The sequence below is a fragment of the Diorhabda carinulata genome, chromosome X (assembly GCF_026250575.1).
Source record: "Diorhabda carinulata isolate Delta chromosome X, icDioCari1.1, whole genome shotgun sequence".
Lineage (NCBI taxonomy): Eukaryota > Metazoa > Arthropoda > Insecta > Coleoptera > Chrysomelidae > Diorhabda > Diorhabda carinulata.
In genome coordinates this window covers 6669604-6697585 of record NC_079472.1, presented here as the reverse complement: position 1 = coordinate 6697585, position 27982 = coordinate 6669604, and the positions used below count along the sequence as shown (strand labels likewise).

General features: G+C 32.2%; 1 protein-coding gene across 4 annotated transcripts in view; it reads left to right on the top strand.

The window, feature by feature from the left end:
* LOC130900752 (probable tubulin polyglutamylase TTLL2) overlaps window positions 1-27982 on the top strand; it is a 42127-nt gene that overhangs the window by 5804 nt on the left and 8341 nt on the right. For 2 of the 4 annotated variants that reach the window (XR_009060215.1, XM_057811602.1), the window contains exons 2-10: window positions 8412-8533; window positions 18115-18228; window positions 20077-20180; window positions 20690-20852; window positions 21463-21739; window positions 22577-22779; window positions 23821-23975; window positions 24606-24772; window positions 27010-27089. Coding sequence is in view for 3 of the 4 variants with exons in the window: in XM_057811602.1 (XP_057667585.1) it covers window positions 8450-8533; window positions 18115-18228; window positions 20077-20180; window positions 20690-20852; window positions 21463-21739; window positions 22577-22779; window positions 23821-23975; window positions 24606-24772; window positions 27010-27089 (1347 nt within the window). In the remaining variant the exon portion in view is untranslated. Of the gene's footprint in view, window positions 1-7307; window positions 7529-8411; window positions 8534-18114; window positions 18229-20076; window positions 20181-20689; window positions 20853-21462; window positions 21740-22576; window positions 22780-23820; window positions 23976-24605; window positions 24773-27009; window positions 27090-27982 lie in introns of all 4 variants that reach the window. The other 2 variants (XM_057811603.1, XM_057811605.1) reach the window with 2 other exon arrangements.

Here is a 27982-nt window from a genome sequence, read left to right as displayed (position 1 = left end):
AAGCATAACTCAAGCCGATTTGTCTGAAAATGTGTAAGAAGCTAGCTTAGAACTAGGAGACGGACATTTCTGAGGAACGTGACATAAAACTTGGTATAACAAAACGCAGCAAACAGAAAAATGAAAAATTTATCGGTCAAAATGTCAGTAGGTCATTTGGTAACTGGCACGGAATAACAAAAGGCAATTAACAGTGAGTAATTTTATCTAGGGTTAAGTTTGATTGAAAATATCAAAATTAGAAATTTTGAAGTTGACCGCTTGATGTGCCGATATTATCATTAACAATGACGATAGAATCTTCACCAACAAAGCCTTTATTCGAAACACTGGGAGAGAAAACTCTGAAGAAGAACAAGAAATTGCATGGTACAAGCGCCGCGTTAATGTAGCTCGACTCCGTGTTTCTCAATCACAAGAGCAAAGCGAAGCAGCCTGCGGAACGGCTCGGTTGGCAATGCGAAAACGTCGAGCAAACCTCAGATCTCATATAAATTTCCTACAAGTATAAAAAGAAATTCATAAAGTAATGATTTGAATCTAGTAGGGTTTCGATACGATTGAAACCTGATTACTGCTTTCGCATTGGGCCGATGGACGTTGTTTGCGAATATTGTGGCGCATTGAAGTTGTACCTTGAAATACTAAAATTTTATTACCTTAGTGGGAAAGTAAAATTGCTATCAATGTTCATATTCATAAGACAAATTATCCATGAGTTAAGAAGTTTATAAATAAAATTTGGATTTCCCAAATGACATAACTCGTTTAAGTCTTCTTTTTTTATTGTATCATGCATGGTGTTTCCAATGTTCCCATTAATTATTTAAGGGTCGGATTATGTCCTAGTTAATGAAATTTCATCAAGAATACTATCACCATTTAGTTTTATATTTCCATTTTTATTCTACAAATTAAACTAACTGACTTTTTTTAAGACACTGCCCGAAATTTTGATACAGAGTTGGTAACACTATGGTGAGGCATTTTCAGTCATCGTTTGTTAACATTAAAGTTAAGAAAATTGGGTTAGATTAGGTTATTATTATTATACCGTATTTCATTTATAACCTCAACTAACTATAAAGTTAACAGTTTATAAGTACTAGATAGTTAGTACTAATTTACACCCAATATAACCTCAGCTCTAAATTATTTAAAGAAAGGCTTCTTTTACTAGGAGGGTATCGCAGCTCTTTACAGGGGTGGAGGCACTCCTCGCAGCTTTTTCCGAAGGCGCGGACAACTCGTTAATACGTTTACAATGTATAACTGGTCAGCATTAATTCACACTCGACATAATCTTCAGCTTTATCTTCTTGTTTAAAAAAAAATGAAGGGAGGTCCGTAACTCATTATCTAAGTTCACCCCAGTTACTTGTAATGTTCAATAAAATTATGTGCATCGATTTATTTATAGTTACAGTAAAGTTCGATGTCATACAACAAGTATCATCCATGTTCTCATCAAGCCAAACTGTTCTCGAATCTCAGGGTAGCCAGCATTGTCATGCCCATGACAACTCATTTTGAAAAAATACGAGTGACACAGACAAATTATTTGACATACTCATGCACAACGCGTTCACGTTGCATTTATTTATGAACATCTCCATAAATTACTTTTATTTATTATAATAGAGCGTTTATAGATTCATATATCATCTATTTCCTTCGTGAGAATTGTTTTTATCGCATGAGATACGGTTTTTATAGCTTACGTGTTTTTTTATTTCCACACTCAAATCAAACCAGAATCACTTTTAAACGCCACAAATCAATGTCACTAAATTTATTATACTGGGTATACCGCAAAAATTCATGGAATTGAATTCTAATAGTGATAAAAAATGTTCCAAAGTCAATATATTTGCACGATGATTCTATGAATTTATACGGATTCGGTCACAGAAAATCTTCCCTCTCAATATTTGAAAGTATTCTTTAGCTTTAGAAGACATGCTCGAGTTTGTTTAGAGGAAAAGACATGAAACAGCATCAAGATTAATTTTTTAGATGTGATGGCACTTATATTGTCTTCACAATTGAAATAGTTATTTTTGTACGACCGTGCGTTTTAACCCACTTTCCCGCACGCATTTTAATTTCGAAAGTGTCACTTTCCCGCACTTCGCGCTGTAACATATATAAGGCAGACATCGCAGCATTTGGTAAATAGACTTGAAGATCATCAAAACGATGAAAAAAATTAGAACTGCTGTATCAAACCACGAAATATCAGAAAAATATACATTTAATTATAAAGATTCAAAAATTCTTGAAACGGAATCTAATACACGAAAAATTGTCAGAAATGGTTCACATACATAAAAATGAGATAGCTATCAATGATAGAAAAGGGCTGAATAATTTTAATTGAAATTCACAACTATTTTGTAAACTTTAATAAAACTACGAACAATTTGAGAGGTGGCTGCTGCATATTTTTGAGATATATAAACTGAGGAAAAAATAATTTTTCTTGTTAAAACCAGTTTCTATTTTCATTTTATTTTTATCATAATATTCACGATATAGGTGATCTATTGATTAATATAAATACGCAAATTTTAGAACAGAAGTGACTTATAATCTAGACGATTTAGAAACAAAATTATATAAAAGCATATCTTTATCACAACAATTTTTCATTACCTAGACTCTAGAGAATATACGAAAATTTATATTTCAATAATTACTGAAACTACTTTGATGATCGCAGATGTTGATTTTGTCAACTTACCAGAGGTTCCCCAGCTGAATCTAATAAGTTTATTTATAAACGAATATTGTCATTTCTTTATACAATTTTCGTAATTATCTGGCTTTAATTCAAAATGTGTAATAAGGTGCATCACGGATAACCAGTCACGTACCCAAAATAATTTTTCAAATATAGATTCTAAAGACATGTATCATACGTAGGCATTCAATTACTTTACATAGAGTTGTAAGTATTTTAATTTTCAACAGTATTTCCAACGCAACGGATAGTTATATTGAAAATATGATAACATGTTTTGTGTTTTTGTGCATAAAGTGACACTTTTTGTCAGAAATGGAAAAAAGACCCTTTATTTATGTTGCATACATTTTTTTACAGCGCTCTACAAAAAAATAAAATTTTAGTTTAGAATAGCTGAACCCTAGTGTAGAGGACTTGTGGATATTATTTTGTTTCCGCCATTCTATAATTGTCTTTTCACGATTTCTTCATGAGTAGATATTTCAAACTCGGAATCTTCACTTTCCATCTTAGTAATAGAAAGCCTCTATCAAACTAGGATGAATCAAATTAATGATTAAATTCGAATCAGTTTATCAGCTCTCATTTCAAAATCAAAGGTGACTATGTCTTTTCCAATCAACGACGTTAACTTATGGAAAGCGTGCAATAAAGTTAACGTTACGGCACTTTTTTGAAGCTTTATTACTCTTTCCACCATAAACAACCGCTCTAAACGCTACAAACTGGTGAAATACAAGGTACTTTGAAGAAAGAACGTAGAAAAAATATTTACTTTGATTGTCCTGGTCAATGGATTCTAAAAGAATTTCGACTACAGAAAGCCATTACTAAAAACAGCAACAATGGCACTTTTCTTAGGTTAAGTTACTTATAAAAAAGAAAAAAGGAAAAAAAGAGGAAAATATCTTATCCTCCAAGCTATTTCATAATTCAAAAATGATAGGTTTAAACACAGAATTTTACATCCCATTTGTTCAGGAAATTTCTGAATAGTTCCATTATAGTGATATTTTGATTAAATAGATTCTAGAAATGTCATAGACAATACAATTCTAGTTCACATTTGTAGAAATATGCTGAGAAATGTGAGATGTGAACAAGAGGCGCTTGTAATTGTTAATAATAAAGCATAGATTAATGATATTAATGATAAATAATAATGTACATAGACTACATACCTGCAAATTTTGAAGCCACCTGGTATTCAGATGGGTCCAGGATGAATAGCTTGACTTGAATAGCAACTGCTACAACAGCTTCCGCAATTTTGTTTTCCAAAAAATCATTTAGTTCTTTAATGGTGATTACAAAACATTACAAAACTTGGAAATTGATCCATCTTGAAGAAAAAGTGTTATTTATTTTTGTTGACTTTTCAACATAAAAATGTGCAGGTATTATGATAAGAGGAAGAACGTGGTTTTGTTGTCGGTTTTATTAACAATTTTCCGTTTTCCCCTTCGCAATCCGTCAACTTCCAATTTCCTTTTATGAAATCTTCTGTTTTCAACATTTGTCCAATGTGTGTTTTACATTTTACAGCAGGTCTTCGTCTGCTTTCTTGAGCCTTGATTTTTATAAGTATTTAGCCATCTGTTATCTCTTATCCTTCCGAAATGGCAATATCCGAAATATCTTTTTTTAGCATGATTCTCATAAAGTATTTAACGATTTCTTTATTTACCTATCAACAAAAGAATTTTCATTAAACGTGGTTTCATCTCCAAATAAAACATAGACGAGAAAGTCTCTCTGTTGATTAACTTTTTGTAAAGCCCACCAACAAAATGCTTTTTTTTTAAATCAACTACAGTTAATTCCTGTTACAAGTTATTGTGGTAAGGGTGCAGTTCGTTTTTCACAAGATTTCTTTGCACACTCAATTATCTCAGTTATTGTTCGCTGGATATACTCCTTACACTTGTATATTGGCTTCTAATCGTTTATGCTTTTCATAATTAACTGAGGCCATGAGATTTAATCGCTCCATGGAATTTCTCCCAGCTTGATTTTGTAGGTTGCCGCCTTTCAGGAAAGCGTCCTTGGTATGGCTCTTGCTTATAATAAGACGATTTTTTTTGCATTCTCTCAAGATCGAGATCATATGAATCATTTCATCACTAGTGAAATTCATTTTTGCCCCAGTTCAAATTCTCAAAACACCAAAAAATGTAATAAAACATTAATATACCTATTGTCATGTATTGTATTTGTCAATATCCGCGACCGGATTCATCACAATACCCACAAATTTCTGTCGCATTACCAACTCAAAAGAGGAGCTTATTCAGCGTGTTTTCCTAGATATACCGTAACAGTTCAAAACCATATTGGTGACGGAAAATAAAAAGATATCGAGGATCTCAATGCCACCATTCAGAATTTTCTTCCGGGACAATTGGTTTCCTTCAAATCAATCAACATCGTTATGAACCAGGTTGACGTAGTCAACTATCCCACGGAGTTTTTGTATTGGGATTGCCTAGATTACTACCTCACAATTTGCAGTCAATAGTAGGATCAGTTGTCATCATGATGGGTAACATTAATTAATCTCGACTGTGCAATGGAACAAGACTGGCTGTGAAAAAGGTGATGAATAACGTCATAGAGGCAGCAATCATAAAGGGAAAATACAAAAGAGAGGATGTCTTGATCTCGCTTATACCGATGATTTCAACGGATTTACCATTCGATTTTAAGCGTTCACAATTTCCAGTACGTCTGGCCTTTGCGTTGGCCATAAATAAATCGCAAGGCCAGTCGTTGAAAGTTGCGTAATCAACCCGTAGTTTCCCCAATTATACGTCGCGTGTTTGCGTATCGGAAAACCGTCATCTCTGTTCATTTACGCACCACAAAATAAAACAAAAAATATAGTTTATCAGATAGCTTTAAATTGATTAACAGACTGTATCATAAGTATGTGTGTCTGTCAATATCGAATTGAAACCTTATAAATGGCCACTATTTCAAGAAAACTCTGTTTTCTAATCGAGCAGCATCATGTGTGATTAATCGAAAATAATAATAAAGCTTCATTCATACCGAGCATTTTTTTTATTCGTTTGTTTTAAGTTTATTTTATACAAAAGTTTAGGTCTTTTATTTATCGAATGAGGCAGTACGAAGTCTGCCGGGTAAGCTAGTATGCTATTAAGCATAGGTTTTTTCATTTTAAAGAAATGTAACTTTGATATATGAAGACTAATGATGGCTATAATCCCTCAAATTCTCAAATTGATATCTCAAAGGACAGAGGAGGCACTGAACTTCATCACAATAATCAATCACTCTGAATACAATTTCGATCGAAATAATTCTTCTCTCAATCGAAAAACCAAATTAAAAAAAAGGGAAAAAGCGATATTCATATCATGCAAGGAACATTCAATTTCGATGATTATTAATTTAGTATCTACTTAAATAAAAATATAATTTTACTACGATGTTCCATCTCTAATTTAAAATCTTCCCCAAAATAACCCATTCGTTATAAATCGCATGACGTCAAAGGAAATCAGACTTGATTGAGAGAGTATCAATCAATAAGTTCCGGTTGATGTAAACAGTTTTTCTGCCTTGTTTATTGAGGACAATGCTAAACAGTATTAGGTTATCAATTTTCAAATATTTTTTTCGCATTTATTCAAAAGTAACTCAGTTCTCTCTCAACAATTCTCGTAAAATATTATTAGGAATTGGTTTGTATATTTTTATTGTTATATCTTTCAAATCATTAACTAATATTCTTATCAAAGTAGTGAATTCGGTAATAGATATTTGAGTGGTTTGAAAAATTAACGCAGAAAAATCCTAAAGTTGCAAGAAAATCTTTGTCTAAGTAGGAAAATTCTCACTTGATTCAATTATACTTGTGTTGCATGAAAATTAAAATTAATATTAGATCGTTAAAATGATGTATCGTAACTCTTAATGAAATATTCAGTATACTACGCTAAAACTAATTATATTTTCGTGTCAACACTGCAACATATGATATCATTTCGACGCTTATATGAGGCGTAAGTTTCGGAATTACTTTTATTGTTGTTGCATGTTTTCATTATTTCTGATGTAAATATGTAAGTGAGTCATGAAATTCCACAGATACCATTTATCGTTAATTGAACGCTGCTTCTGTCACTCCAATCAGTTTTATAGGTTGATAGGTCTCACTATGGCCGAATACATCCTACAAAATTTACTTCAATCTCTTCGGCTAGATTTTTCAATACCATTAGAATAATTTTTGCACTATGTCTTGAAAATTCTTTGAAAGACACATATGCATAAGATGATTAAGTGCGAGTGAAGGTTTAGGTTTTCTTGAAGTTGTTTTTAAAAACAAAAATTTACACAGTAACTTTATTACTCTATAATTACATTGAATAAAAAGCAAACAATAATAATTATGTAAAGTGTACATAGAGTTTAAATGCCGGCAGCGGGAACAGCGGATTAAGAATGTCAGCTCATCATATTCAAGGATTCATAAAAAACATGTGATGCTGCACGGTACTTATATGCAAGTTCTTCCTAATTTACTCCTTTTTAGAACAATCAATGAAATGCTAAGAAAGACAGCTTTATTGACCGAGAAATGTTTTGAAGAAGCCATGGAAACAGTTTGATTTGCCGAGGACGGCGACTGTTGAGTTTGGAATACCAATAAAATCTTTACAACACCATATGAGTTCTAGAAATATTGTGGATCAAAGCCTTAGGGATACAATCATCAAGTTGACGGATATTGATATCTCGTTATGTCCATAACTTGTAAGTAGCTATGCCCATGTGGAAAGAATAGCACTTCCGTCAAATTTGTAAGTTAGAGAAAGTAAGAATGACGACGCAGACATTTTCTAGTTCAAGTGAATGAGACACGTTGTTTGTCTTTCTAGTAGCCCCATGCTATGCGGTTAAAGTGTTATTCTTACTGGGCTAACGAAGTTCTCCTTTTTAGGTCAAAATAACGCAGTCATACATTTAATCAAACTAGTATTGGCATGATTTTCAGTAAAATATAGCCTAAAGCAGCGAACTCTGGGTAAGCTCTTTGGAGTCAGCTGACAACATCATATATTGTGTATCTATTTTTGTATGACTGTTAATCTGCTGTTTTTCTTTGATATATACACTGATTGACAAAGATTATCTGGGATCTGAAACAGAAGTGGGATTGGGATGTCCAAAAAGTCCGAAAAAAACTTCGACGTGGTAGCCTTTTTCACTCTTTGACCTGCAGTTATTTTCTTTCAAGATATTGAGTATAATATACATCATCCTAAATGAACCGTAGTCAATTTTATACTTAGTCACTAGGCATTCTATATTATCTTAAATCAGCCAGTTTTCATGAGTACTATCATTGGTTTGGTATTGAAAAATATGATGTGATTCAGTGTTTATTTTACGGATTTTAATTATAACAAGTTGCGATGTTATTTAGTTTATATATATTAGAAAAATCCTACTGCGAGTTTTCTATATAATACTTATGACCTCCTATGAGATATATTTTCAAAACATTATTCTTTTTTCTATTACTTCTAGCATCAACTAACACCAGAATTAATACTCAAATACTGAAAAACAATGTATCAAAGATATCGTATTGTACCAATGACAAAACTATAATTTTTTCAACATTCAATTTCAGAATCACAACTGTTGTACACTGGATGGGATCTAAAGTTAATGATGTTTGAGGAATGTTTCGGAAACGGGCCATTCATCTTCAGAATCAACGAAAATGGCGGGGGACCGATGCTTTTGATGCAGGTATGATACTAATTCATAAACAATGTAATTATTCATCTAAAAATAATTTGGCAGCGTGGAATATGAAAACCTAGTATAAAATAGCATTTGATATACACTTTGTATGTACGCTGAAATCACTTCACTTCTTTTTTAATGTGAGGTATACTCATTTTACCATCACACCAATACTCAGAATCACAGTATTTGAGAGACTGAAGGTAAACTGTAACTGAAATTAAAACTGAAAAACTTTACCTTCAGTCTCTGAAGATGAACTTGGTTATCGAAACGCGAGTCTGACAGTGTAATTGTGAGTGTAAATGAATGTATGAATATCACCAACGGTTCCAGAAATTCCAAATTAGCTGACATATAAACGTTACTGGTTCTCAATGACTTCGATATGGCGTCTTATAATGTCTTGAAGAATTCTCATTGTTCTAGTGTGAATGTGAAAAGTAAGATTTGAGTAAATGTTGTACAACTCAGCAATCTCTTCAATTGGAACAATAGAATTTTTTTTCTTCGTGTTTCAAAAATTCTAACATTACTTTCAAAATGCTAATTCCTTCTGATTTAGCTTCACTTTCAAATCAAATTCGCAATCCATGTTATTACTTTGAAACCTAATGAAAATGTTTTCTTCAAGCTCAATTTTTTTAAAAAGCTATTCAAATATCTAAACACCTAACCGACTTCGGCTATAGCCTTATCACAACACAATTCTCGTAATTTCTAATTCATTGTGGAGCCAAGGAAAAATTACTTCTTCCAAAATAGTGTTGGAATTGAGTCGTAAATATCACACTGTCAATTAAATAACAAAACGTTATCAATAGAATGTAGTTCAAATGAAAAGTACCTTTGCAATCGGTCTAGGTACCGCGAAAAACAGGAGGGTGCTTCTCTCCCTTGGTTCCTTGTTTTTCATAAATTGATCACGATGTATTCCTACACGGGAGAACAACGCGAGCTCCGTTTGAATTTCATAGAAGTAATAATTTTAACGTCAATACTCGTCCTCTTTTTCGTTTGTATTACCGATAAAACAATATCAATCAGTGTACAAGTGTTAATTTGATTGAATCTTGAGCTAGAAACTTCGTAGCAACGGGCATGACTATTAATACGAAATGAACAGAAGGAGAAGAAGAAGCGAGAAGACCGTGACGCAAGTAAACGACCCTGTGCTGTACAATCCAAGGTGATCTAAGCGCAAACCATCAAATACTTTACGTTGAATATTGAAGATGGGCTAAAAAGTTTAAAATACATATCAAGAAAGTAATTAAATTTCTACCAAAATATGGGTCAATGCGATGTCCAAGCGATCTGATAATTTGAATACCACTATAACACATGTCAATGAGATGCCACTTTATTGGTCTACACTTTAGCAAATACAGTAATGAATGTGACATAGGCACGCTCGTCAACGCGCGTTACTAGATGATGGTAGTAGGGATTAGTACGGTCCTTCAAGCACGTATACTTGACTACTGTTGTCAGTTCTATTGAGTCTGTTACTGTTTTTACTGCATACCGAGATAGAACATATATTTTATTCTGGAGGACAGAATTTAGTACTTTGATTATTTACCGTACTAATTCACCACGCGCATATTACCCTCTTTGTCATCTGAATACTTTCTTATTTTAACTTCGTGCTTTTCGTACGTTTCATGTACTCCTATATTTGCCAAACTGTACATAGATTTTCGCCTAAAGAACGAAAGAGGTCGAGAGAAGTTTCTAGCATTACTGAAATTTTAGGAAAAAAATTTCAGTCTCCTCCTTTTAAGGGATATATATCTAAAAGGGGTAGTCAGAGAACATTTCGTTATAGAATACTAATACTACAATTATTATTATAGCAATTCTTATGAGCATAACATAACCTATCGAGCATAAATCAAACATAAGAAAAACTTAAAATTCGATAACTTCGAGCAAGTACGGTCCACATACCTCAGTAATTTTTCCAGGCTTTGAACATGATTATACGAATAAAAGAATAACTTCTTACTAACATAGAATTTTTCACGATCTAAAAAAGTGCCTTTCTTTAATAAATATGATACAATAGAATAGACTCTACCCTTATATTTATAACTGACTATAACAGGGTCGGATTATGTATGAATCGAACGCCTTTTTCCGGGTCTGTTCATTTCGAGCCATAAAACAGTGTGTATTATAACATTCGATAGTGTTTTTCAAAATTTCTACCAAACAGCGTGAGTGTACGCCCATTGAGGCAGAGCGAGGAAAATATTTTCCATTGAAAGAGCATCCCTGAAAGTACCGTTTGGAAAATTGTGATTAATTCGATAGAACAATAACTTTACGGTGTTTGAGAATTCTATTTCAAAGCATGAACAAAAGGCAAATTATAATGGAGTCACGGCGCTTGATAATACTCAGAATGGAATTTCTAGAAAAAATAAATACCGCTAGATCGGAAAACCAAACGATTATACTTGGTACAACACCCATGATAAACCATTAATGGATAAGTTGATGGTTCAAAAAAATGTTACAAGACAGCTCCGTCTAAAAACTTGAAAGAATAGATATTCTACATGTCTGTTTGTAGCAGCCAAGAATATTCTGGAGTCCAGCCTGGATACAAGCGCGGTAGTTTTAGACGATTTGATTCAAACTACCGAACATATCGAATATACCACCAAATAGCTGAATTTTGATAGGTAATGCATCCTACCATAGTGGTCAGAAGAATAATGGAACGAAGAAGTTCTCCAAATGGGTCTTTAGGCCGGCCCTGTCCAGCTACAATGCAATTTTAAAATTTGGCGAATTCGCACGGCGCCTTTCAACTAATTGTTATAAATGGCGGACACGCCTTTGACATTTCCCTTAGAACTTTTCATAATAACAGGAGGTTCATTTACAGTATTTGTTTTAAATAATTTCTAGGAAAGTTCATTTTATTTACTCATTGTGTTGTGTTTTTTTTCTAGAAGTTTTTAGAATTCTATTCAGAATATATAAGTAGTTGTGGAAGTACATTTAGTTCAGTTTTAAATAAATAGTCGTAGTGAATAGAACGAATTGGTAAAGTGATATTTATAAGTGAATTATTATAAATAGTATATAGTGTGCAAAAAAATTGAGAACGTGAGAATCAGTGTTTATTAATTCACCCCACGAATGAAAATTGTGTAAATAAATACGAAAATAGAAGACTTTTTGTGCGAACGTGACATATACAAAACTGTAAATAATTTTTCAAATAAATACGATTGTTCGAGTTGATACAGTATACACCTACTTTAAACAGTATTGTGATTTAGTTGATAAGGACGAAAGTTAAAAATGTAACGGCTGTAAACTGGAGAAATTGTATACAGCACGTGAAAAAAATTAAGAACTCTTATAGATGAAAGTACACAAATAGTTTCGAACCTACCCAAGATGGTAGCGTTAGCGAAATTGAGTATCTAGTAATAAATAAAATGTAATATATGTATCAATATATTTTGTATCATTTAGTAACTTGAGATTAAAATTTTACAGTCCCATCATATCAAAATTTCTAACCTACCTTGATACATAATCTAAACTATATTTACCCTATATTAAAATAAAATAAATTCAATGAAATTAAACTTTTTTTCTAAACTATAAGGAAAATGCCTGGTATTATAATATAATAGTGCAGCTCTGCACAATGCCCTCTCAATAAATGGCCATAAATTTATGATTTTATTTTATATAGGTTTCTGTAGTGAAGGCACTCTATTATATTGTAAAAAATACTTTACTGATGAAAAGTTACATGAGAAGAAGCTTCATTTTTTATTAATCTATGAAATAAGGAACACTAAAATTTTATCTGTACTACATTTCATCAAGACTAATATTCTGTCTTATACCCTACCATACTTCAGGCTTACGTCTATGGGTCAAGTGTTTATTCCCTCCTCGAATAAAAATAAAAATAAAATCCCAATAGGAGAGCAGTCGATAAGAACTGGGAAACAGATCTGTCGAAGAGTTTACGAAAATCTAATAACAGGTTTCAGGATCGAAAGCGGCGAAATGGCGGTCACTTGGACAATTTTGTTTATTATTTCAAATGAATATTTATTCAAATGAAAATGTTCTCTGTTATTCATAGCAATTCCAAAAATGCAAAAATTAATGATCCATTCTGTAGTACGTATAAAGTAATTCCTACTCCTACTTTTTTCCATATAAATAGTGTTTTATTGGTATATATGAATGGAGTAAAATAATAATTAAAAAGTAAATATACATTTTATTCAAACGTTTCTTCTTGAAATTTTTTTATTGTACCTATCTAACTACATAACCATCACGCAAACCTTCTAAAAGATACTCTGATTAAATGAATATCTCGTATACATACGATTTCAATAAATTTGTTAGCTACACGCAACATATAATTGTAACCTTGACGTTTTCGTATCAGGATTCCCATTGCAGGAGTTGTCAACTCTTTTATGATGGTTTGTTTCCGTTTTGTAAACTTTACCGTGCACAAAACATGTCTTAAATAGAACTTAGGTGTACTGCAATGTGATATTTTCGGAACAATGCAATTAAAAAGCGTATATACTCAGCAATTTGCAAGTTCTAGATGGATATCTCTGAAACAATGTTTAAATATAAGTTATATTTTATGTTGGTACTGATGTATGCCATGCAACGGTGGAATTTGCTATCTAAAGCTTCATTACAATTACAAACATTGAATAATTAATCACTCTAAACATAGACTAGATAACGAATAATAACAAAAACGAACTTTGACTCTTCTACAGCAAAGAACACTGGAGGTAGACATGGTGCCAATAGCTAATAGACCTACTTCAGGTTCACCCTCCTACACACAGAAGCTTTAGTTTATCTCCGAATATCATTGCTTCATTTTACAGCTTCGAGTGGAGGACACATTTTATTTATCAGACACTTAAGAAATTATAATTCAAAGCATCAACTTCAGAGAACTACTTCTTGAGGAATTGTAGAGAAGTCTTTAGATTGCCTGTAAACTTCACTAAACTATAGAGGATGTAACCTTCAAGGTACGCAGTTGAAGACTCTTCCGTGGGAAGCAGTATTTGGCTCCAGTTAGAGATAGTTGGAAACACCTTCGAACTAATTCAATTCAATTAATTGAATATTAATAAAACACATTAGAAAACATCAAATACAAAGCAGAGATAAAAGCTGGAAATCTGTGGAAAGCCAAGATGATTGCAGGTCTCAACTGTGGTCTAGGTTATGATAAGAGTTGTGGGGATTTTCCTGTTGATAATGCAGTGATTTAGATGTTGTTACCTTAGTTGTTAACGTCAACCTGGCAATTACAAAGCAACGAACATAAAAAGTAACTAATAGAATTCACTAAAATTGGCGTGAAAATAAATGTCTGGTATGCTCAGTAGATAAAGAGTACATTTTGAAATCGAGACTAATATTCTATTATATTTTATTCTAATAATGTTAGAAGTCCATAAAAGTTGATGTTTTTTGAGGTTAAAGTGGCTATAAAACATGAGTGGCTACTGCGTCAAAATAATTATTTAACGAAATAGAAAAATTATTCAACTAAGAACGTAACAAGCTTATTGACATGTTACAAGGGAATGTACAAAATGAAAATAAAAGTTTCTGCCTCTAAAAATACAAAATGACAATACTTAAAATAATCAGTAATAAATTCATAAGAACGGAGGAAAGAACAATCTCATCGTGCAATTATTTCTCGTTCAGTTTGACATACTATTTATACTATGTTTAGTGCTTCGAGCATAGTTTAGTGTATTTGGTGTTAGTGCATAAATAAACAGGTAATTGAGAAACACTGTGTGTACAAATTCACATTTTGGAACTGATTTAACTTTCTCAAATGAGCTCATAAGAAAAGAAGAAGGAATAAATAAATGGGAGAAATATATTATAAAACATATCTGGAAAGTACTTGGAAAGAAAATAATCTGTTATTCTTATAGGTGTCGAGAGTTCTGCAAGTGGTGTGTTTTCAAATGGACACCATGTATATAATGGTGTCGTCAGCTTGAAGAAAATGTTTCAAAAATAGGTCATATCCCTCCCATAGAAGCATAGTAAAACATTTCATGTCAAAGGACGATTATATGTACAAAGAAATTAGTTACGTTAGTCATTTTCATTAAGATGACGTTTTATGGTATGTATTGTAAATTTATGGCATAGTTAATGGATGTCTTGAAATTATTTCTAAATTAAAACCATTTATCTAGACATCTATATTAAATTAAAATTTCATTAGTTACATTTAACTTATTCTGAAATTATTTTTCGTAGTTTTTGGAACAAATATGATATGTAGGATTTTCTTTTGTACACGCGCACTCATTTGTATGGTTTGTGTATTTATTGATATTCTGTTAATAAATTATCCCGATTTTAGATCTCTATCAATTAAAATACTGTTTAAAAGCATATAATATTGAAGATTCCACTACTTTCAGTCTTTATCAAAATATTTTTATAGAGACTGAAAAGGTCATGTTTCTTCATCATGTCTTCTTCATTATGTTTTGAGACAACCCCTGTTCAAATCAATATTCAATATACAATTATCACTTAGTATTTAAAAAGTGTATTATTATTATTAGGAATAGGAGGTTGCCAGGACTGAATATTTTTTCTCGAAAACCTGAATTGAGACCAATGCACTATACTGTCATATTTAAAAACTAATTTATTCCATTGGAACATCTATTATACGGCATAATGCGGCACTGAGTTGCACAAAGCTCCTTCGATTGGAAAACTACCAATTTTGCTATAAGAAAATGTTCCGTTTATGGCTGATACGTTCACTCCGTTCCTGACGCACTTACGGTAAAAAATTAATCAAAAAACTTGTCCACTGGTATAGATCGAAAAGCCGGCCCTAATCCAATATGTTGCCGAAGCTATTTGGTAGACGCACCAGGTAATTTTTTGGATTCTGGTCACTTCGTATTTTAAAGAGACAATTTCTAAGAAGTCATTTCTGCTTGTTTACGACAAACTAGAGATTTGGGAGTTGAGGTTTCTAAAATGTGATGATTGCTATTAAAATAAACTTTGAGTAATTGAACAATTTGATCGCATCGGATCAGTGATAAGTCAACTAAAAAGTGTATTTGTATAAATTAGTTGTTAAGTATAAGTGAATAGTTTAGCGTGTAATTGTTAGTTAATAGTGAGTGTTTAAATAAATTACGTAAGTAAGATACCATATGTATAAATTTATTTCGCCCGTATTGTGATTAAAAACTCTTTAAATGAAGAAGAGCATGATAAAATCATAAATACTTTCTAATTCATTATCTAATAATGATAATATATTTTTCTCATCGATATTCTACCATTTCTAATTCGTCTTTAAAACAATATTGTTCAACTTCCGTAAACTACTGATTTACCGAACATACGACTTCACTATACAAAGAAAATCTCATCCTCGGTCTATCTTTCTCGCTCTGCATTCACTCCGCTCCATATATTATGCCCCAGCCATTTTACTTTTGCTTTTTTATCATCTTCACCACATTCTCTCCCTCCAACATTACTTCTATTACTTTGTTTTTTCCATACCTTTCTGCTCCATAATAATACGCAAAACTTTTCTTCCTATGTTCAAGATCACTGCGTATCTTTGGAAAATTAATTCATTCATTCATTCATTAGTTTTCACCTTTTCAAATTATTTACATATAACAAGTTGTTCCAGAATCCTGTGTCATATATAAGATCATAGAAAGATTGGTCAAAAAGAGACTTTAATCATTTCTGTTTAAATATAAAAGTACTATCCATTAGTTTGGTTTTTCAAATTAAAAATGCACAAATGATGCCATATCCTCCCTCCTAAATAATATGTATACTAGCCTAAACAGCCATCGCTCCACTGCAACTACTTTTAGGGTTTTTCTAAGGCTTTCTATTGTGTTAATAATAATATTCTAATTAACAAATTGCAGTACTACGGTTTACTAAGTTATACCTTACCAACAGAAGTCAGCGTGTAATGGTTGATACAACGATGTCTTCAACGATAGAATGTGGAGTGCCCCAATGCTCAGTACTAGGTCATATTTTGTTTCTTCTGTTTATAAACGATATCGACATATCTAGTGGCCAAATTACCCATAAATAAAGGAGCGATTCTAATCTTTCGTGTCTCAATGTTTCTAAAACTGAAGTTTTATCATATAATAACTATACATTAAATAACACCGACGTTGAGTTACATATTGCCGCCTTATCTAAAAAATCAAGTTCATCCTGTTTTGCGCTGAGATCAGTTTCCAAAGAACTGAACTTATCTACCTCTCAAAAAGTTTATTATGCCCTTATTGAGTTGAAGCTCCGATATGCCCTTCCCTTCTGGGTTACATGTGATGGGACTCAATTTAAGCGAATCGTCAAACTACAAAAGATGGATATTTACTCGGACTAAACAGCAAGGCTCTCTGCAGGGACTTCTTTAAAAGATTAAAAATTCCTACTCTTCCATCGTTATCCATCTTTGAATCCGTTTATCTAAATCGTAAGCACGCTTCTTCAATTTCAGGAAGGTCGTTGCACGGCTATCCACTTAGGAACGTGGATCACGATTTTTTGCCTACCTCCTCCACGTTCAGAATTAGTTAAGAGCTCATTATTTTATGATGCAAAAAAATGCACAATCACTTGCCAATTGAAATCAAATCGATATCATCTTTTCCCGCATTCCGCAATAATTTAAGGGCCTTCTACTCTATAAAAGACTTCTATTCTAGTAATAATATTTAATTCCAAGCATGCTGCATACTGGTTTAATTTTTGCTATGTACTTATATACTAATTATTAGCTATTACTTATAACTATAATTTTGTTACTCATCGTGGTTTTCTTCTGTATATTGAAATTTTATTATATTTGTATCTTTGTTTAGTTATTTATATGTTTTTTTTTATCAGTTTTTACAAGCTTTTGTCTACAAATTGTAACAATTTTTTGTCAATAAAGCGTTTCTCTAGCAAAATTACATTTTTTCGATGGGAACACCCTATATTTTATTGCATATTTGGAATTAGCTTGACTTCTTTAATACAATAATAAGGGGGTGTGACATGTTCTACAAGGTATTTAAAAAGATATAACCAATTTTTCATAAAAATCGTCCAATACCCTGTACAATAAGAGAGAATTTGGAGATATGTTGCGGCCAAAGCATTTAATTAATGATGAGAATTCTGCAAAATTATTTGTTTCGTTAATATTTATTGAATCTTATACGGGACCAATCAAAATATCAATACATTATTTTCTTTCAAATGAATCACCCTGTATTTTATGTGAGTATCGAAAAGTTTCACCAACATAGCTACTTCTTTTTTCAACAAGCATTTCCTATGAGTTTTCTATGCAAAACAATGAGTATGTATCTGTATCTAATCAATTAATAATTAATTTTAAGTTGACTATGTAAAAACACCCGATAAGATATAATTACTAATTTGCGAGACAAAAGCTTTTACAAACAGTCAATTAATATCTCCTAAGCAATTTTTCTATCAATTTGTTACAGGTCTGTCTAGAAAGAGGTTGGCGAGAGTATAACGGTGATACTGAAAGCTGGAATCTGTGGTGGAGAACTTCGGGGTTTCCTATCAGCCACCATAGAAATCTATATGCTTGGCAGGTAATAATTCCTTTGAACTTTCAAGAACACGAGATAGGATGAACCAATTTTAGCGAGTAGAATAACCTCCTACATTATAAGTTCTGAAAAAAATTTACTATCAATCGTATTTAAATAATTATATGAGTGTCAAATTGACAATTTGTACAAGGGTGGTTTCACAACATAATATCATTTTAACTAGACACACTCTGTCCACAAAATTTTTTCACTGCCATAATCTCTTCATGTTTAAAATTTCGGAAGTATAATCATGTGAATACGGCGCACGAAGCAATAACTCAGCTTGACCTGTGTATCTACAACAAGTTGGGCGGAATATAGCCATGAAAGCAAGTTCATCTAATAAATTCCATGTTTGTGACAGTATTTTTGTTTCTGGGGTTGTAGCGAAGATCCATCTACTGTGAAATATCAACGGGACTTGAAGTTCATATGAAAATATATATTAGTTTGAATTTTCAATATGATCGAGCTATTAATCAGCATTAAGCAATCACGTTACTAACTATATAGATTAATTCCTCATTGGTAACCAATCAAGCAAAATAATGCAAAATACAGTAGTGGAGAAGAAGTGACTGATTCTGAGATACCTACTTTTGCTGATTTTTCTTCCCTCAGAATGAGATAATACAAGATATCACAAAGCAGGAGAATATATCCTATAAAACGCAACGAAACACGAGGCTTTTTCAAAAAAGAACTTGAAAGAAATTAGGAAATAAGAATTTTCTTAACTATATTTTACGACCTAATTAGGCACAAATCTGATTAACGAAGTGGTGACGTTGGATGCTATGGATTTAATTTTGTCAAGCCACATTAAGTCCAATACGAGCAGCACTCTCTCTCTAACAATTACTTATTAAGCTCACATTAATGAAACTGATAACTTTTCATATGTTAAAATAGCTTTTCTAAGCCTGGTATTCTGTTTATTCATTTTTAATTTTTTTTCCGAAGGTTTACAACTAATTGTAATGAATTCGAAAATATTTGTGTCTTAAACATGTCATGCACTCAAATTGTTGGTTTTTCTTTTGTACCTGCAGAAATAAATCATTAGGCTAAGATGAGCTGACCTAGGTAACCTCTCCATTGATCCATGTCTTCCAATCCACCATAATGCGGTAATACAATAACTTGTTGAAACCAAATACTGGGATTCAAGTTTTCTCCATCATTTTAATTTGGAAAAGCCGCAATTAGGTCTAGAAGCACTGCCATACGAAGACGTTTCAAATAACGCTCGGCTGTTGAATTCCACACAAGAGTAAAGATCAAAAAACGTTTCCCTGACGATTCCTACCAAGCATCAAATTGTTATGGCACTGTGTGTGTTCTTTCCTGATTCCACTAATGATTTTTCCGAACCCATTAATAACAATCGTTTCAATTTACTGTACCATTTAAACAAAACATCGCCTGCAACCTGAAAATATTCGTTCATTTCTGAGAGTTAATGAACAGGTTGAGATTTGTATAGGTGCAGTTTTTCTTTAGAAAACGTTGATAACAAATAGTTGACAACATTTCGTTGTGAAGCAATTTCTGTTGTGGTTGCGTAAGGTTTGTATTCTTACAACTGCAAAATATCGAGCTCTAAATCATCGCTTATTTCTAATCTTCCAAATTTTCAAGCGTTCTCCACATTCCCGTTTAAATTTAGCAACATTTTTGCTAAGTGTGTAGCTAGCTAGGAGGTTTTTCAAAATGACTTCTATTAAATAAAGCATATGCTTCTTCATGACTTCGAAGTATCATTTATTGGTGTAGATTGGTGCATGTGAATCAAGCGTTGTGTGTGTTTTATTCATTTATTTGCTGATAAAATGTATTTTTCAGTATATCAATCACATTCCAAAAGGATCTTCAATATGTAGGAAAGACAATCTAGTAAGATATTTAAGGTGTATGAGGAAAGTATATGGTTCCATATATGATTTCAGGTAAGTTCGAGAATTACTTAATATGAGATTTTTTCTTTGTACATCTAGCTCTGAGTCATCCAATTGAAAAAAAGTGCAAATTGAAGGTATAGAATACATCAATTTTAAGAGAGATTTCCATAGACCTAATATTAGATAGAGTCACGTATGGAGGGAGCTCTTTAAGTGGGTTCAAACTGTTGACAAAGAAAGAAAAATCATTCTCCGTTTTTCTCTACTCTATTTTAATTGGGTCGCCTTTGAGAGGTGCGAACATCAAGAGAAGAAATTAATAAGTTTTGATTTGAATGACTAGTGGAAAGAGATGGGGAGTCGTAAGCCGATGCTGTTTCTCTCTTCCAATAGTACAATTATTCCACTTACATAATAATTAAATTAGAAAATTCAAATCTACCCAAGATACTTCACAATCCATCTTGTGGATATATTCAGTGTAATTTCTTTTCTCCATTATTTTCCATAATTTCAATATGCATTTTACTTTTAAATAACTTATTTAATTATTTCAGCCCACATGGATATAATTTACCCTTAGAATATACAAAATTAGCAGCCGAATGCAGTAGAGCAAGATCGCATAGTAAAGATGATGTGAAATACTTTGAAGACAAACCAATTTGGATATGCAAACCCGTGGCTCAGAGCCAAGGACGAGGAATATTTTTATTCAGGGTGGGTATGGGTGATTAGAGATTGGAGATTCATAATTATTTCAATTTTCAAAATTTTTACTGACTCAATCCGTTTAGTTAATGCTAGATATTGATAGATAGTCAGCACAAACGATAAAAGAAAATAGGTAATATGTTCAAAACGTGAAAGTAGCTCAAGAGTTAGAAAAATGTACAGAGAAGCTAATTATTTAAAATGAACACAAAGCGATTTCAATATGGAATAGGTATAACTTTTTAGATAAATGATTTCATAGAATTTAATCCGCGTGAATGAATAAATTCATAAAAAATGTTCTGCCAGATAGCCGAAACCACTTTATTCGAATATTCGTTTAAAGAAAAGCGAAGAAGAACAATTTGTGTTTCATTATTACGTGTGTGTTATCAGAAGATGATAAGAAAACATCTAAAAACAGGGGAAATAAGATTTAGGCACACGAAATATTCAAGAAAAGATCACAATTTGGAGGATTTCACTCTGAAAATTGTACTTGAATTCACAATTTCATTGTAAATTGCATGAATCTATTTTAAATACTTTTGAAAAAATCTATTATGTGCTGTCTTTGTGGCTCTATAATAAAAGAAGTTAATACATTTTGTTTCAGAAGCTTAGTGAGTTAAACTACGATACTAACACAATAGTTCAACGATACATCGAAAAGCCTCTATTAATCGGAGGCTACAAGTTTGATTTAAGACTGTACGTATGCATTCCTTCATACCATCCCGTTACTATCTACATGTACAGAGAAGGTCTAGCAAGATTTGGTACTGATAAATTTAGTCTCAATGATCTTAGAAACCCGTTTAGACACTTGACGAATTCTTCCATTAATAAATTGGGGCCTGGATATACCGAAATGAAAGACCGAGTTGGTTCAGGTGATACAGTTTATCTTTTTTATTTAACCGAAAAGTTTTTTGCAATTGCAAGCCATTTTTGCCTTCAAAGACTAAACATTTTGTTTGTCATACACAAACACGCACACACCCACACCCACACACACTCACGCATACACACCCCACACACAAATATGAAGATTCTCCGAACTGCCCAACCTGAGCGGGTCACGTATTCCTCATATGCTCGCACTTCAGCATGCTTTGTTACATCTGGGAAGCTGAAATAGAAGTAGGAGGGACGACTGAAAATATATTATCAACGTAGACTGGTCAGCAACGAGCACGTCCGCCGCTAAGGTGTTGAGGAAAATTCGCTCTGAGGAGATGGAAAGAAGGAAGGAGCAAAATCGAGAATCAAGAAGCAAGTGATGGAAGAGCAGTATAGGTTGATTCTACCTCCGCGAAGTAATGCATAACGGTTGTCCCGCGAATGAATGAGGAGTCAAAGATAGAGTGGGTTTTTTACAATAAGCCCTGAAGATAAGTAAAAGTATTTTGTACCAAAACTTGTATAATGAAAAAACAGACATACACAAACAATTTTCTCAAAACTAGTGAGTTTGAACTTCATAAAATTAGGAATGGTCAGCTCCATATTGGATATAAACAATATTCGAGAAAATCTCAGTTTTGAGTATACTGAATTCTATCTAATTCTGAATTGTTTTTTCTATTACGAGAATGGAATGCCTATTTTGTATGCCTTTTTTCTACCTTACGTTGAGTAACTTGAAATTTGTGGATCGTTCTTTTCGCATACATGACAAAAATTTATGTTAACGATTATCAGAACTTGGAACTAAATATGTATTTTAGGTTGTAAGTGGACTTTACGCCAGCTTAGGAGATACTTTCAGCAAGCAGGAATTCTAGATTGGTTATTATGGCAACGAATCACATCCTTGGTTATACTAACAGTCTTAAGTCATGTTAATCAAATTCCACCGACCGTTAATTGTTTCGAATTTTTTGGTTTCGATGTACTCATCGACAGTTCTCTACGGCCTTGGTTGTTAGAGGTAAGTTAGTATTTTGATTTATCTATTCATACACCCAATAATAGCCTACTTGCCTATTTGAAGTAATGAGCAGGGATTTTAGTCTTCTGCTCAGCAATATTAAACTTTTTAAATTTGTTATAATCATAACTGAGAAGATTGATTTTTAAGATGTAAAATTTTGATAATTTCTCTATCACAAAAGTTTAAAATATAAATTCAAAATGCCTGTTGCTCACATAATATGCGAATGTTAATCTCTTAATTTTTATTTGAAAAGTCTTAGGATGCTTTGTTCAGTAATGGCATAATTATTTCTATGGAGTGAACTAAAATTTCTGTTAGAGAATTTTCAACTTCTGTTTAGAATAATTAACAAATAAATTCCAAAAATTGCAAACAAGATGTCATTCGATTTGTATTGTATCTAGAAAATTTGAGGAAAGGTCCGTAAAGGCGATGAGAAAATTTCAAATGTTATAAATAATTAAGTGGAGAAAAGGGGAGATTAAGTTTTTTTAATATCTCGAAAAATTTTGGATTTTTTTGAATTTTAAACGAAGATCCAAAAAAAAAACAGTAAATTCACAAGTTATGACTTCTCAAACAATATCAAAAAGATCTAAATTTTTGAGAAAAATTTTTAATTTTTGCAATGGTTATCTTATCCTATTAAGAATAACTTCACCAAGAGAAAAAAATCTAAGGTTTTAGTTCAATAATTACTGAGGTTTTTATGTTAACTTTCATTTAGGAAAATCCAATCTTCCACTTTAACATTCTTCATATCTTTATAAACCTATTGAAATATGAAAAAGTATACAATATACTAAACATCGTTACAGAATGAAACTTGAAAAATCCCGACGATGGACCTAATGAACTTATGAACCAAGTTATTTTAATATTATGCCGTTTTTCATCAAGTGTCCCGCCGCTAATTTCACAATAGAATAATAGAAAATGTTTTTATATGTTTTTTTTTCTTTTATTACTTCTCATACTTCACTAATAATGTATGGAAATGGATATCAAATATCAAAGTATTCACCATTTTTTAAGGTAAACCTAAGTCCTGCCCTTAGTAATGATTGTGATGCAGATAGATTAGTGAAAAAGCCCATGCTTCATGACATGTTCGATTTACTGGGATTACCATTATACAATACAGGACTGGCTGTTTTTGATATATTTTCCGATGAACCGGTTGATGACAGGTATGTAAGCTAAGAGTTACACGATAGATTATTTCTTAAAAACTAAGAACAATTCGTAATTCAAAATATGATATAACTATTGGGCCAGATCATTGATCTTTATTTTTTTCATGTATTTCTTGTATCTGTTGTTTCTATATTTTCTAATTTCACATTCAACAACTTATGGGACTGGTTTTATGAAACTACTAGTTACAATTCTATAGATTCATGAGTGGAAATGTTTCACCGAATTTGCCCGTTTTGAGCTAACTTCTTTGAACTGTTAGCTGTTTATTAGAGTCGCTCATACTCTCCGGTTCTATAAGCTCAAAATAGAAGGAAGTTTCTGAGTCACTACGTAGACACAAGGTTGAACAGCTCACGGATGTGGACCTAATCTACATTAAAAATAACCCATGAGGATTTAATTTTTGAAAACTATAATATACGTAGTTATTGTTTTATAACTTTTAACCTGAACACCTTTAGTTCGAAATTGAAGAAATTTCATTCAAATTTCTATCTCTGCTTAGAGTCCCACAATTCTTTTAATTGGAAGACAAAGATGTAGAAGAAACTTAATGCGCAAATTTATCATAAATTGTTTTAAAATTTAGCAAAACAAAAATTGTGTGATGTTATTTTCAGGAATACGGATCAAGAAAATAAAAATATGTCTTTGATAAATACAATATCAGTGGTAAACGCAGCAGGTAGGTGGAGAAGAAAACAAAAAAAAATGTCTGCGACATGTTCTAGATCCAGTTCTGCTATACGAGTAAAAAGTAGAGCAGCATCTGCCAATAGTTCTCAAAGTAAGATCCTCATTTTATACAGTTCACAATTCAATATATCTAATTCTCAGCATATGAGTTGAAATGTGAAATGAAACCCTTTTAGTGACAAGAAATTTCTAAAAAAATTCAGAAGAACCAGTCAAGTATAATGAATTTTCAAATAATGGCGCCATATCAAATCTATAGATCCATAATAAGGAAATAAATATATAGTAACGATATCCATAAGCTTTCAAATAGATAGTCAAATGACTTGAATTATGATGATGTTGAAAACTTTTTCGAAACTATAGCAAAGATTCCGAAATTCGAAACAATATTCATTGTCACCCATAGAACCAAAAGCTTTCTAAATTATTCGTGTTCAATTATGTTATTCTAACAATAAGAAATTAAGTTGAAGCAACTAGGAAGATATGAAAAAAAAATACAAATTTCCGCTCAAACTTAATATAACTGGTATCTAGGAATTATTTGAAAAATTTTGTAAATTTTTATTCTATCACGCTTATTAGTATCCTTATTAATAATATTTCATTTACTTTACTAAATAACAAAGTTTTCATCTAATTATCAGAAGATAATAGTTCCTATTTGACAAATTAACCTTTAGATTACCGTATCTAGGTAAGGTGCTAGACTAAATATGACAACAGTGCCGAGGGAAGTGGTTTCCCCACTTTCTAGCCCGATCTTCCACGCATTACTTCAATGACCCTCAGTATTCGCTTGGCTGTTGTCAAAGTGTTGATCGCCGCTACCGCCAAGTAAAGGGTTGAGGCAGTAATTTGTTTTCTCTAGGAAAGGAAGTTACCGCCCATGGAGATTCATCGACAACTGACTGAGTTGCATGTTCGTTCAAGTACGTCCCAATTGGTGCAGCGCTTTTGCTGTGGCTTGAATGTTTATGATAAAGAACGGTAAGAAAGACCGCCGGTTTTGGATGCAATTGTCGGGAAGTTCAATATTCAGCTGCTCAAAGATATGAGAATCCCTGTCAGTGGACTTGTTCAACGCATTACTGAAGCCTCCCCTGGAACAATTCAAAGAACTATAACAGACACGTTGTATTATGGCGAGATGAGTGCTTGATTTTTTCCCCAGATGCTGACTGACGAAGATAAATCCTCGAAACAAAACAGCAATCTCGTCAGTGACGGTTCATGGCCACTAAAGAGAGCCAAATAAAAATAGTCGGTAAGACTGATTTTGACAACTGCGACTTGGAATCGAAAAGGAGTACCTCCGATCAATCCTGGGACGACAATAAACTCGAACAGATATTGTGAAATATAGACTTGACTCTGGCGAACTGTCCAGAATCGCCGAAAAGGAGAACTTACGGAAAAAGTAGTATTTCTTCTTGACAACGTTCGACCTTACAGGAGGTTTTCAAGAAACTTGGGTGGACTGTTATGCCCCATCTACCGTACATATCCGACCGAGCATGCTAAAGGTGGGCAAACACTCTGAAATCAGATAAGAGGCCATACGGTTCCTCAACGCATTGGCGGGAGACTTCTTCGACTAGGAATACAAAAGCTAGAGCACCATCTCCAACAGTTTCAGGCTTTCCAATAATGTATAAATTAATAACAAAGAACAATGTTTTCTATATGTGAAAAATACGGGAACCGTACTTTTAGTACAAACCTCATTCATAACATACCCGTACTTTTGTCATTCTCAGCATATTCAATTCGAATAACTCTTGACCAATTGCACCAAAATGTCATTTTTCAGTATATTTTTAATGTATCTACTTTTACTTGAATTTTATTGTAATATTTCTTGTTTTATATCTTGAAATAGTTTAAGAGTTAAGATTTAACAGTTTTTTCAAGAAAAACTATATTTTCATTCAAGTCTCTAATGAGATTCAATCTACCAACTAACTTACTACAAATCCATGATATTCTTTTGTCTTTTGTGAAAGACTGAAATAGGTCGACATCTTGATATATTTATCCTTTTCCTGAAATTAATTTTCATTCAGAAGAAACTCAAAATCAATACGACATCATCAACAAACTATGAGTAGTTGTCACGAAGCTAATGAATGAAATTTCATTCTGATCAATTGTATAATCTGAAAATTCTAATTCGATTTCAATGTTATTGTCTCAAATTACTGCTTTTCATGTTTATGTGATTATCAAAAAGGTTTAATATCAAGATAAACGACAGTGAGATTCTTTCCTCCTTTGTTATTTTGAATGTTTTTAATATATTTTCACCGCTGTCATATTTTTCAGGAACTTACATAACATTGCCAAAAGTTCACGTAGATGTTCGTGCAGTAACTTCACCCGTGCATAATGGAAATACTAAACAGGTAAGTAGTATTTAGATGAGGTTGAATCTTCTGTAATGATAATAGGAACAAGGAATAAAATATACGGAAAATGATCAGCTAAGCATTCAGTTACATTTTGAAGGGCTATGTAATTTCAGCATATTTAAAAGCATAAATGTAAAAATGTTAAAAATGAAACGATTCAAGAGAGCTTTGGCTATAAATCGCCTCCAACGTGGCATAGACGTATGAGAAAAAATAAATTGAGTGAAATAAATAAATAACATCAATCAATAAAAAAAACAAAGCTTTTCTTATATAGTAGGAAAATAGGAGTAAAGAATCGACTAACATATAAATGGAATCAAATATCGAGAAAATTGATCTAGTTGCCGGAAGAACTTAACGTCTAAAAAGGGTCAAACTTCTAATTTACTACCCATTATTTAAAATATAGTGTGTTAATAAAATTATGTAACTTCATAATATTTCGATTTTTTTAAGGATTGCAGAATAAAATTGAATAAAACGTTCATCATGGGAGACTGAAATTATATTGATTCTGGTTGCTATTCAAATTAATATCAATTTTAATTAGTTAAATTATGAAATAAATTGAATTTTTATAGGGCTAGATTAGATGAGACTGTTATGAATTATGATGAATATTTATTAGTATTTACAGGTTATGTAGTAATTAGTGAAATTGAATTTTATGGGCTAGGTAAATGTTTGTCCAAGAGACTACTCATCAATTAGATAACCTCCCACAAAAGAGACAGCAAATTATACCCAGATACATGCTCGTTGGCAGAACATGTTTTTTATGGAAGTGGTTGCTTGGATTATTAATCTGCCAAAATTTTAAAAAATCAAAATAACTAAAAAACGCCTGTTTTTATGAACCACACATATTGCTCAAAATTATCATT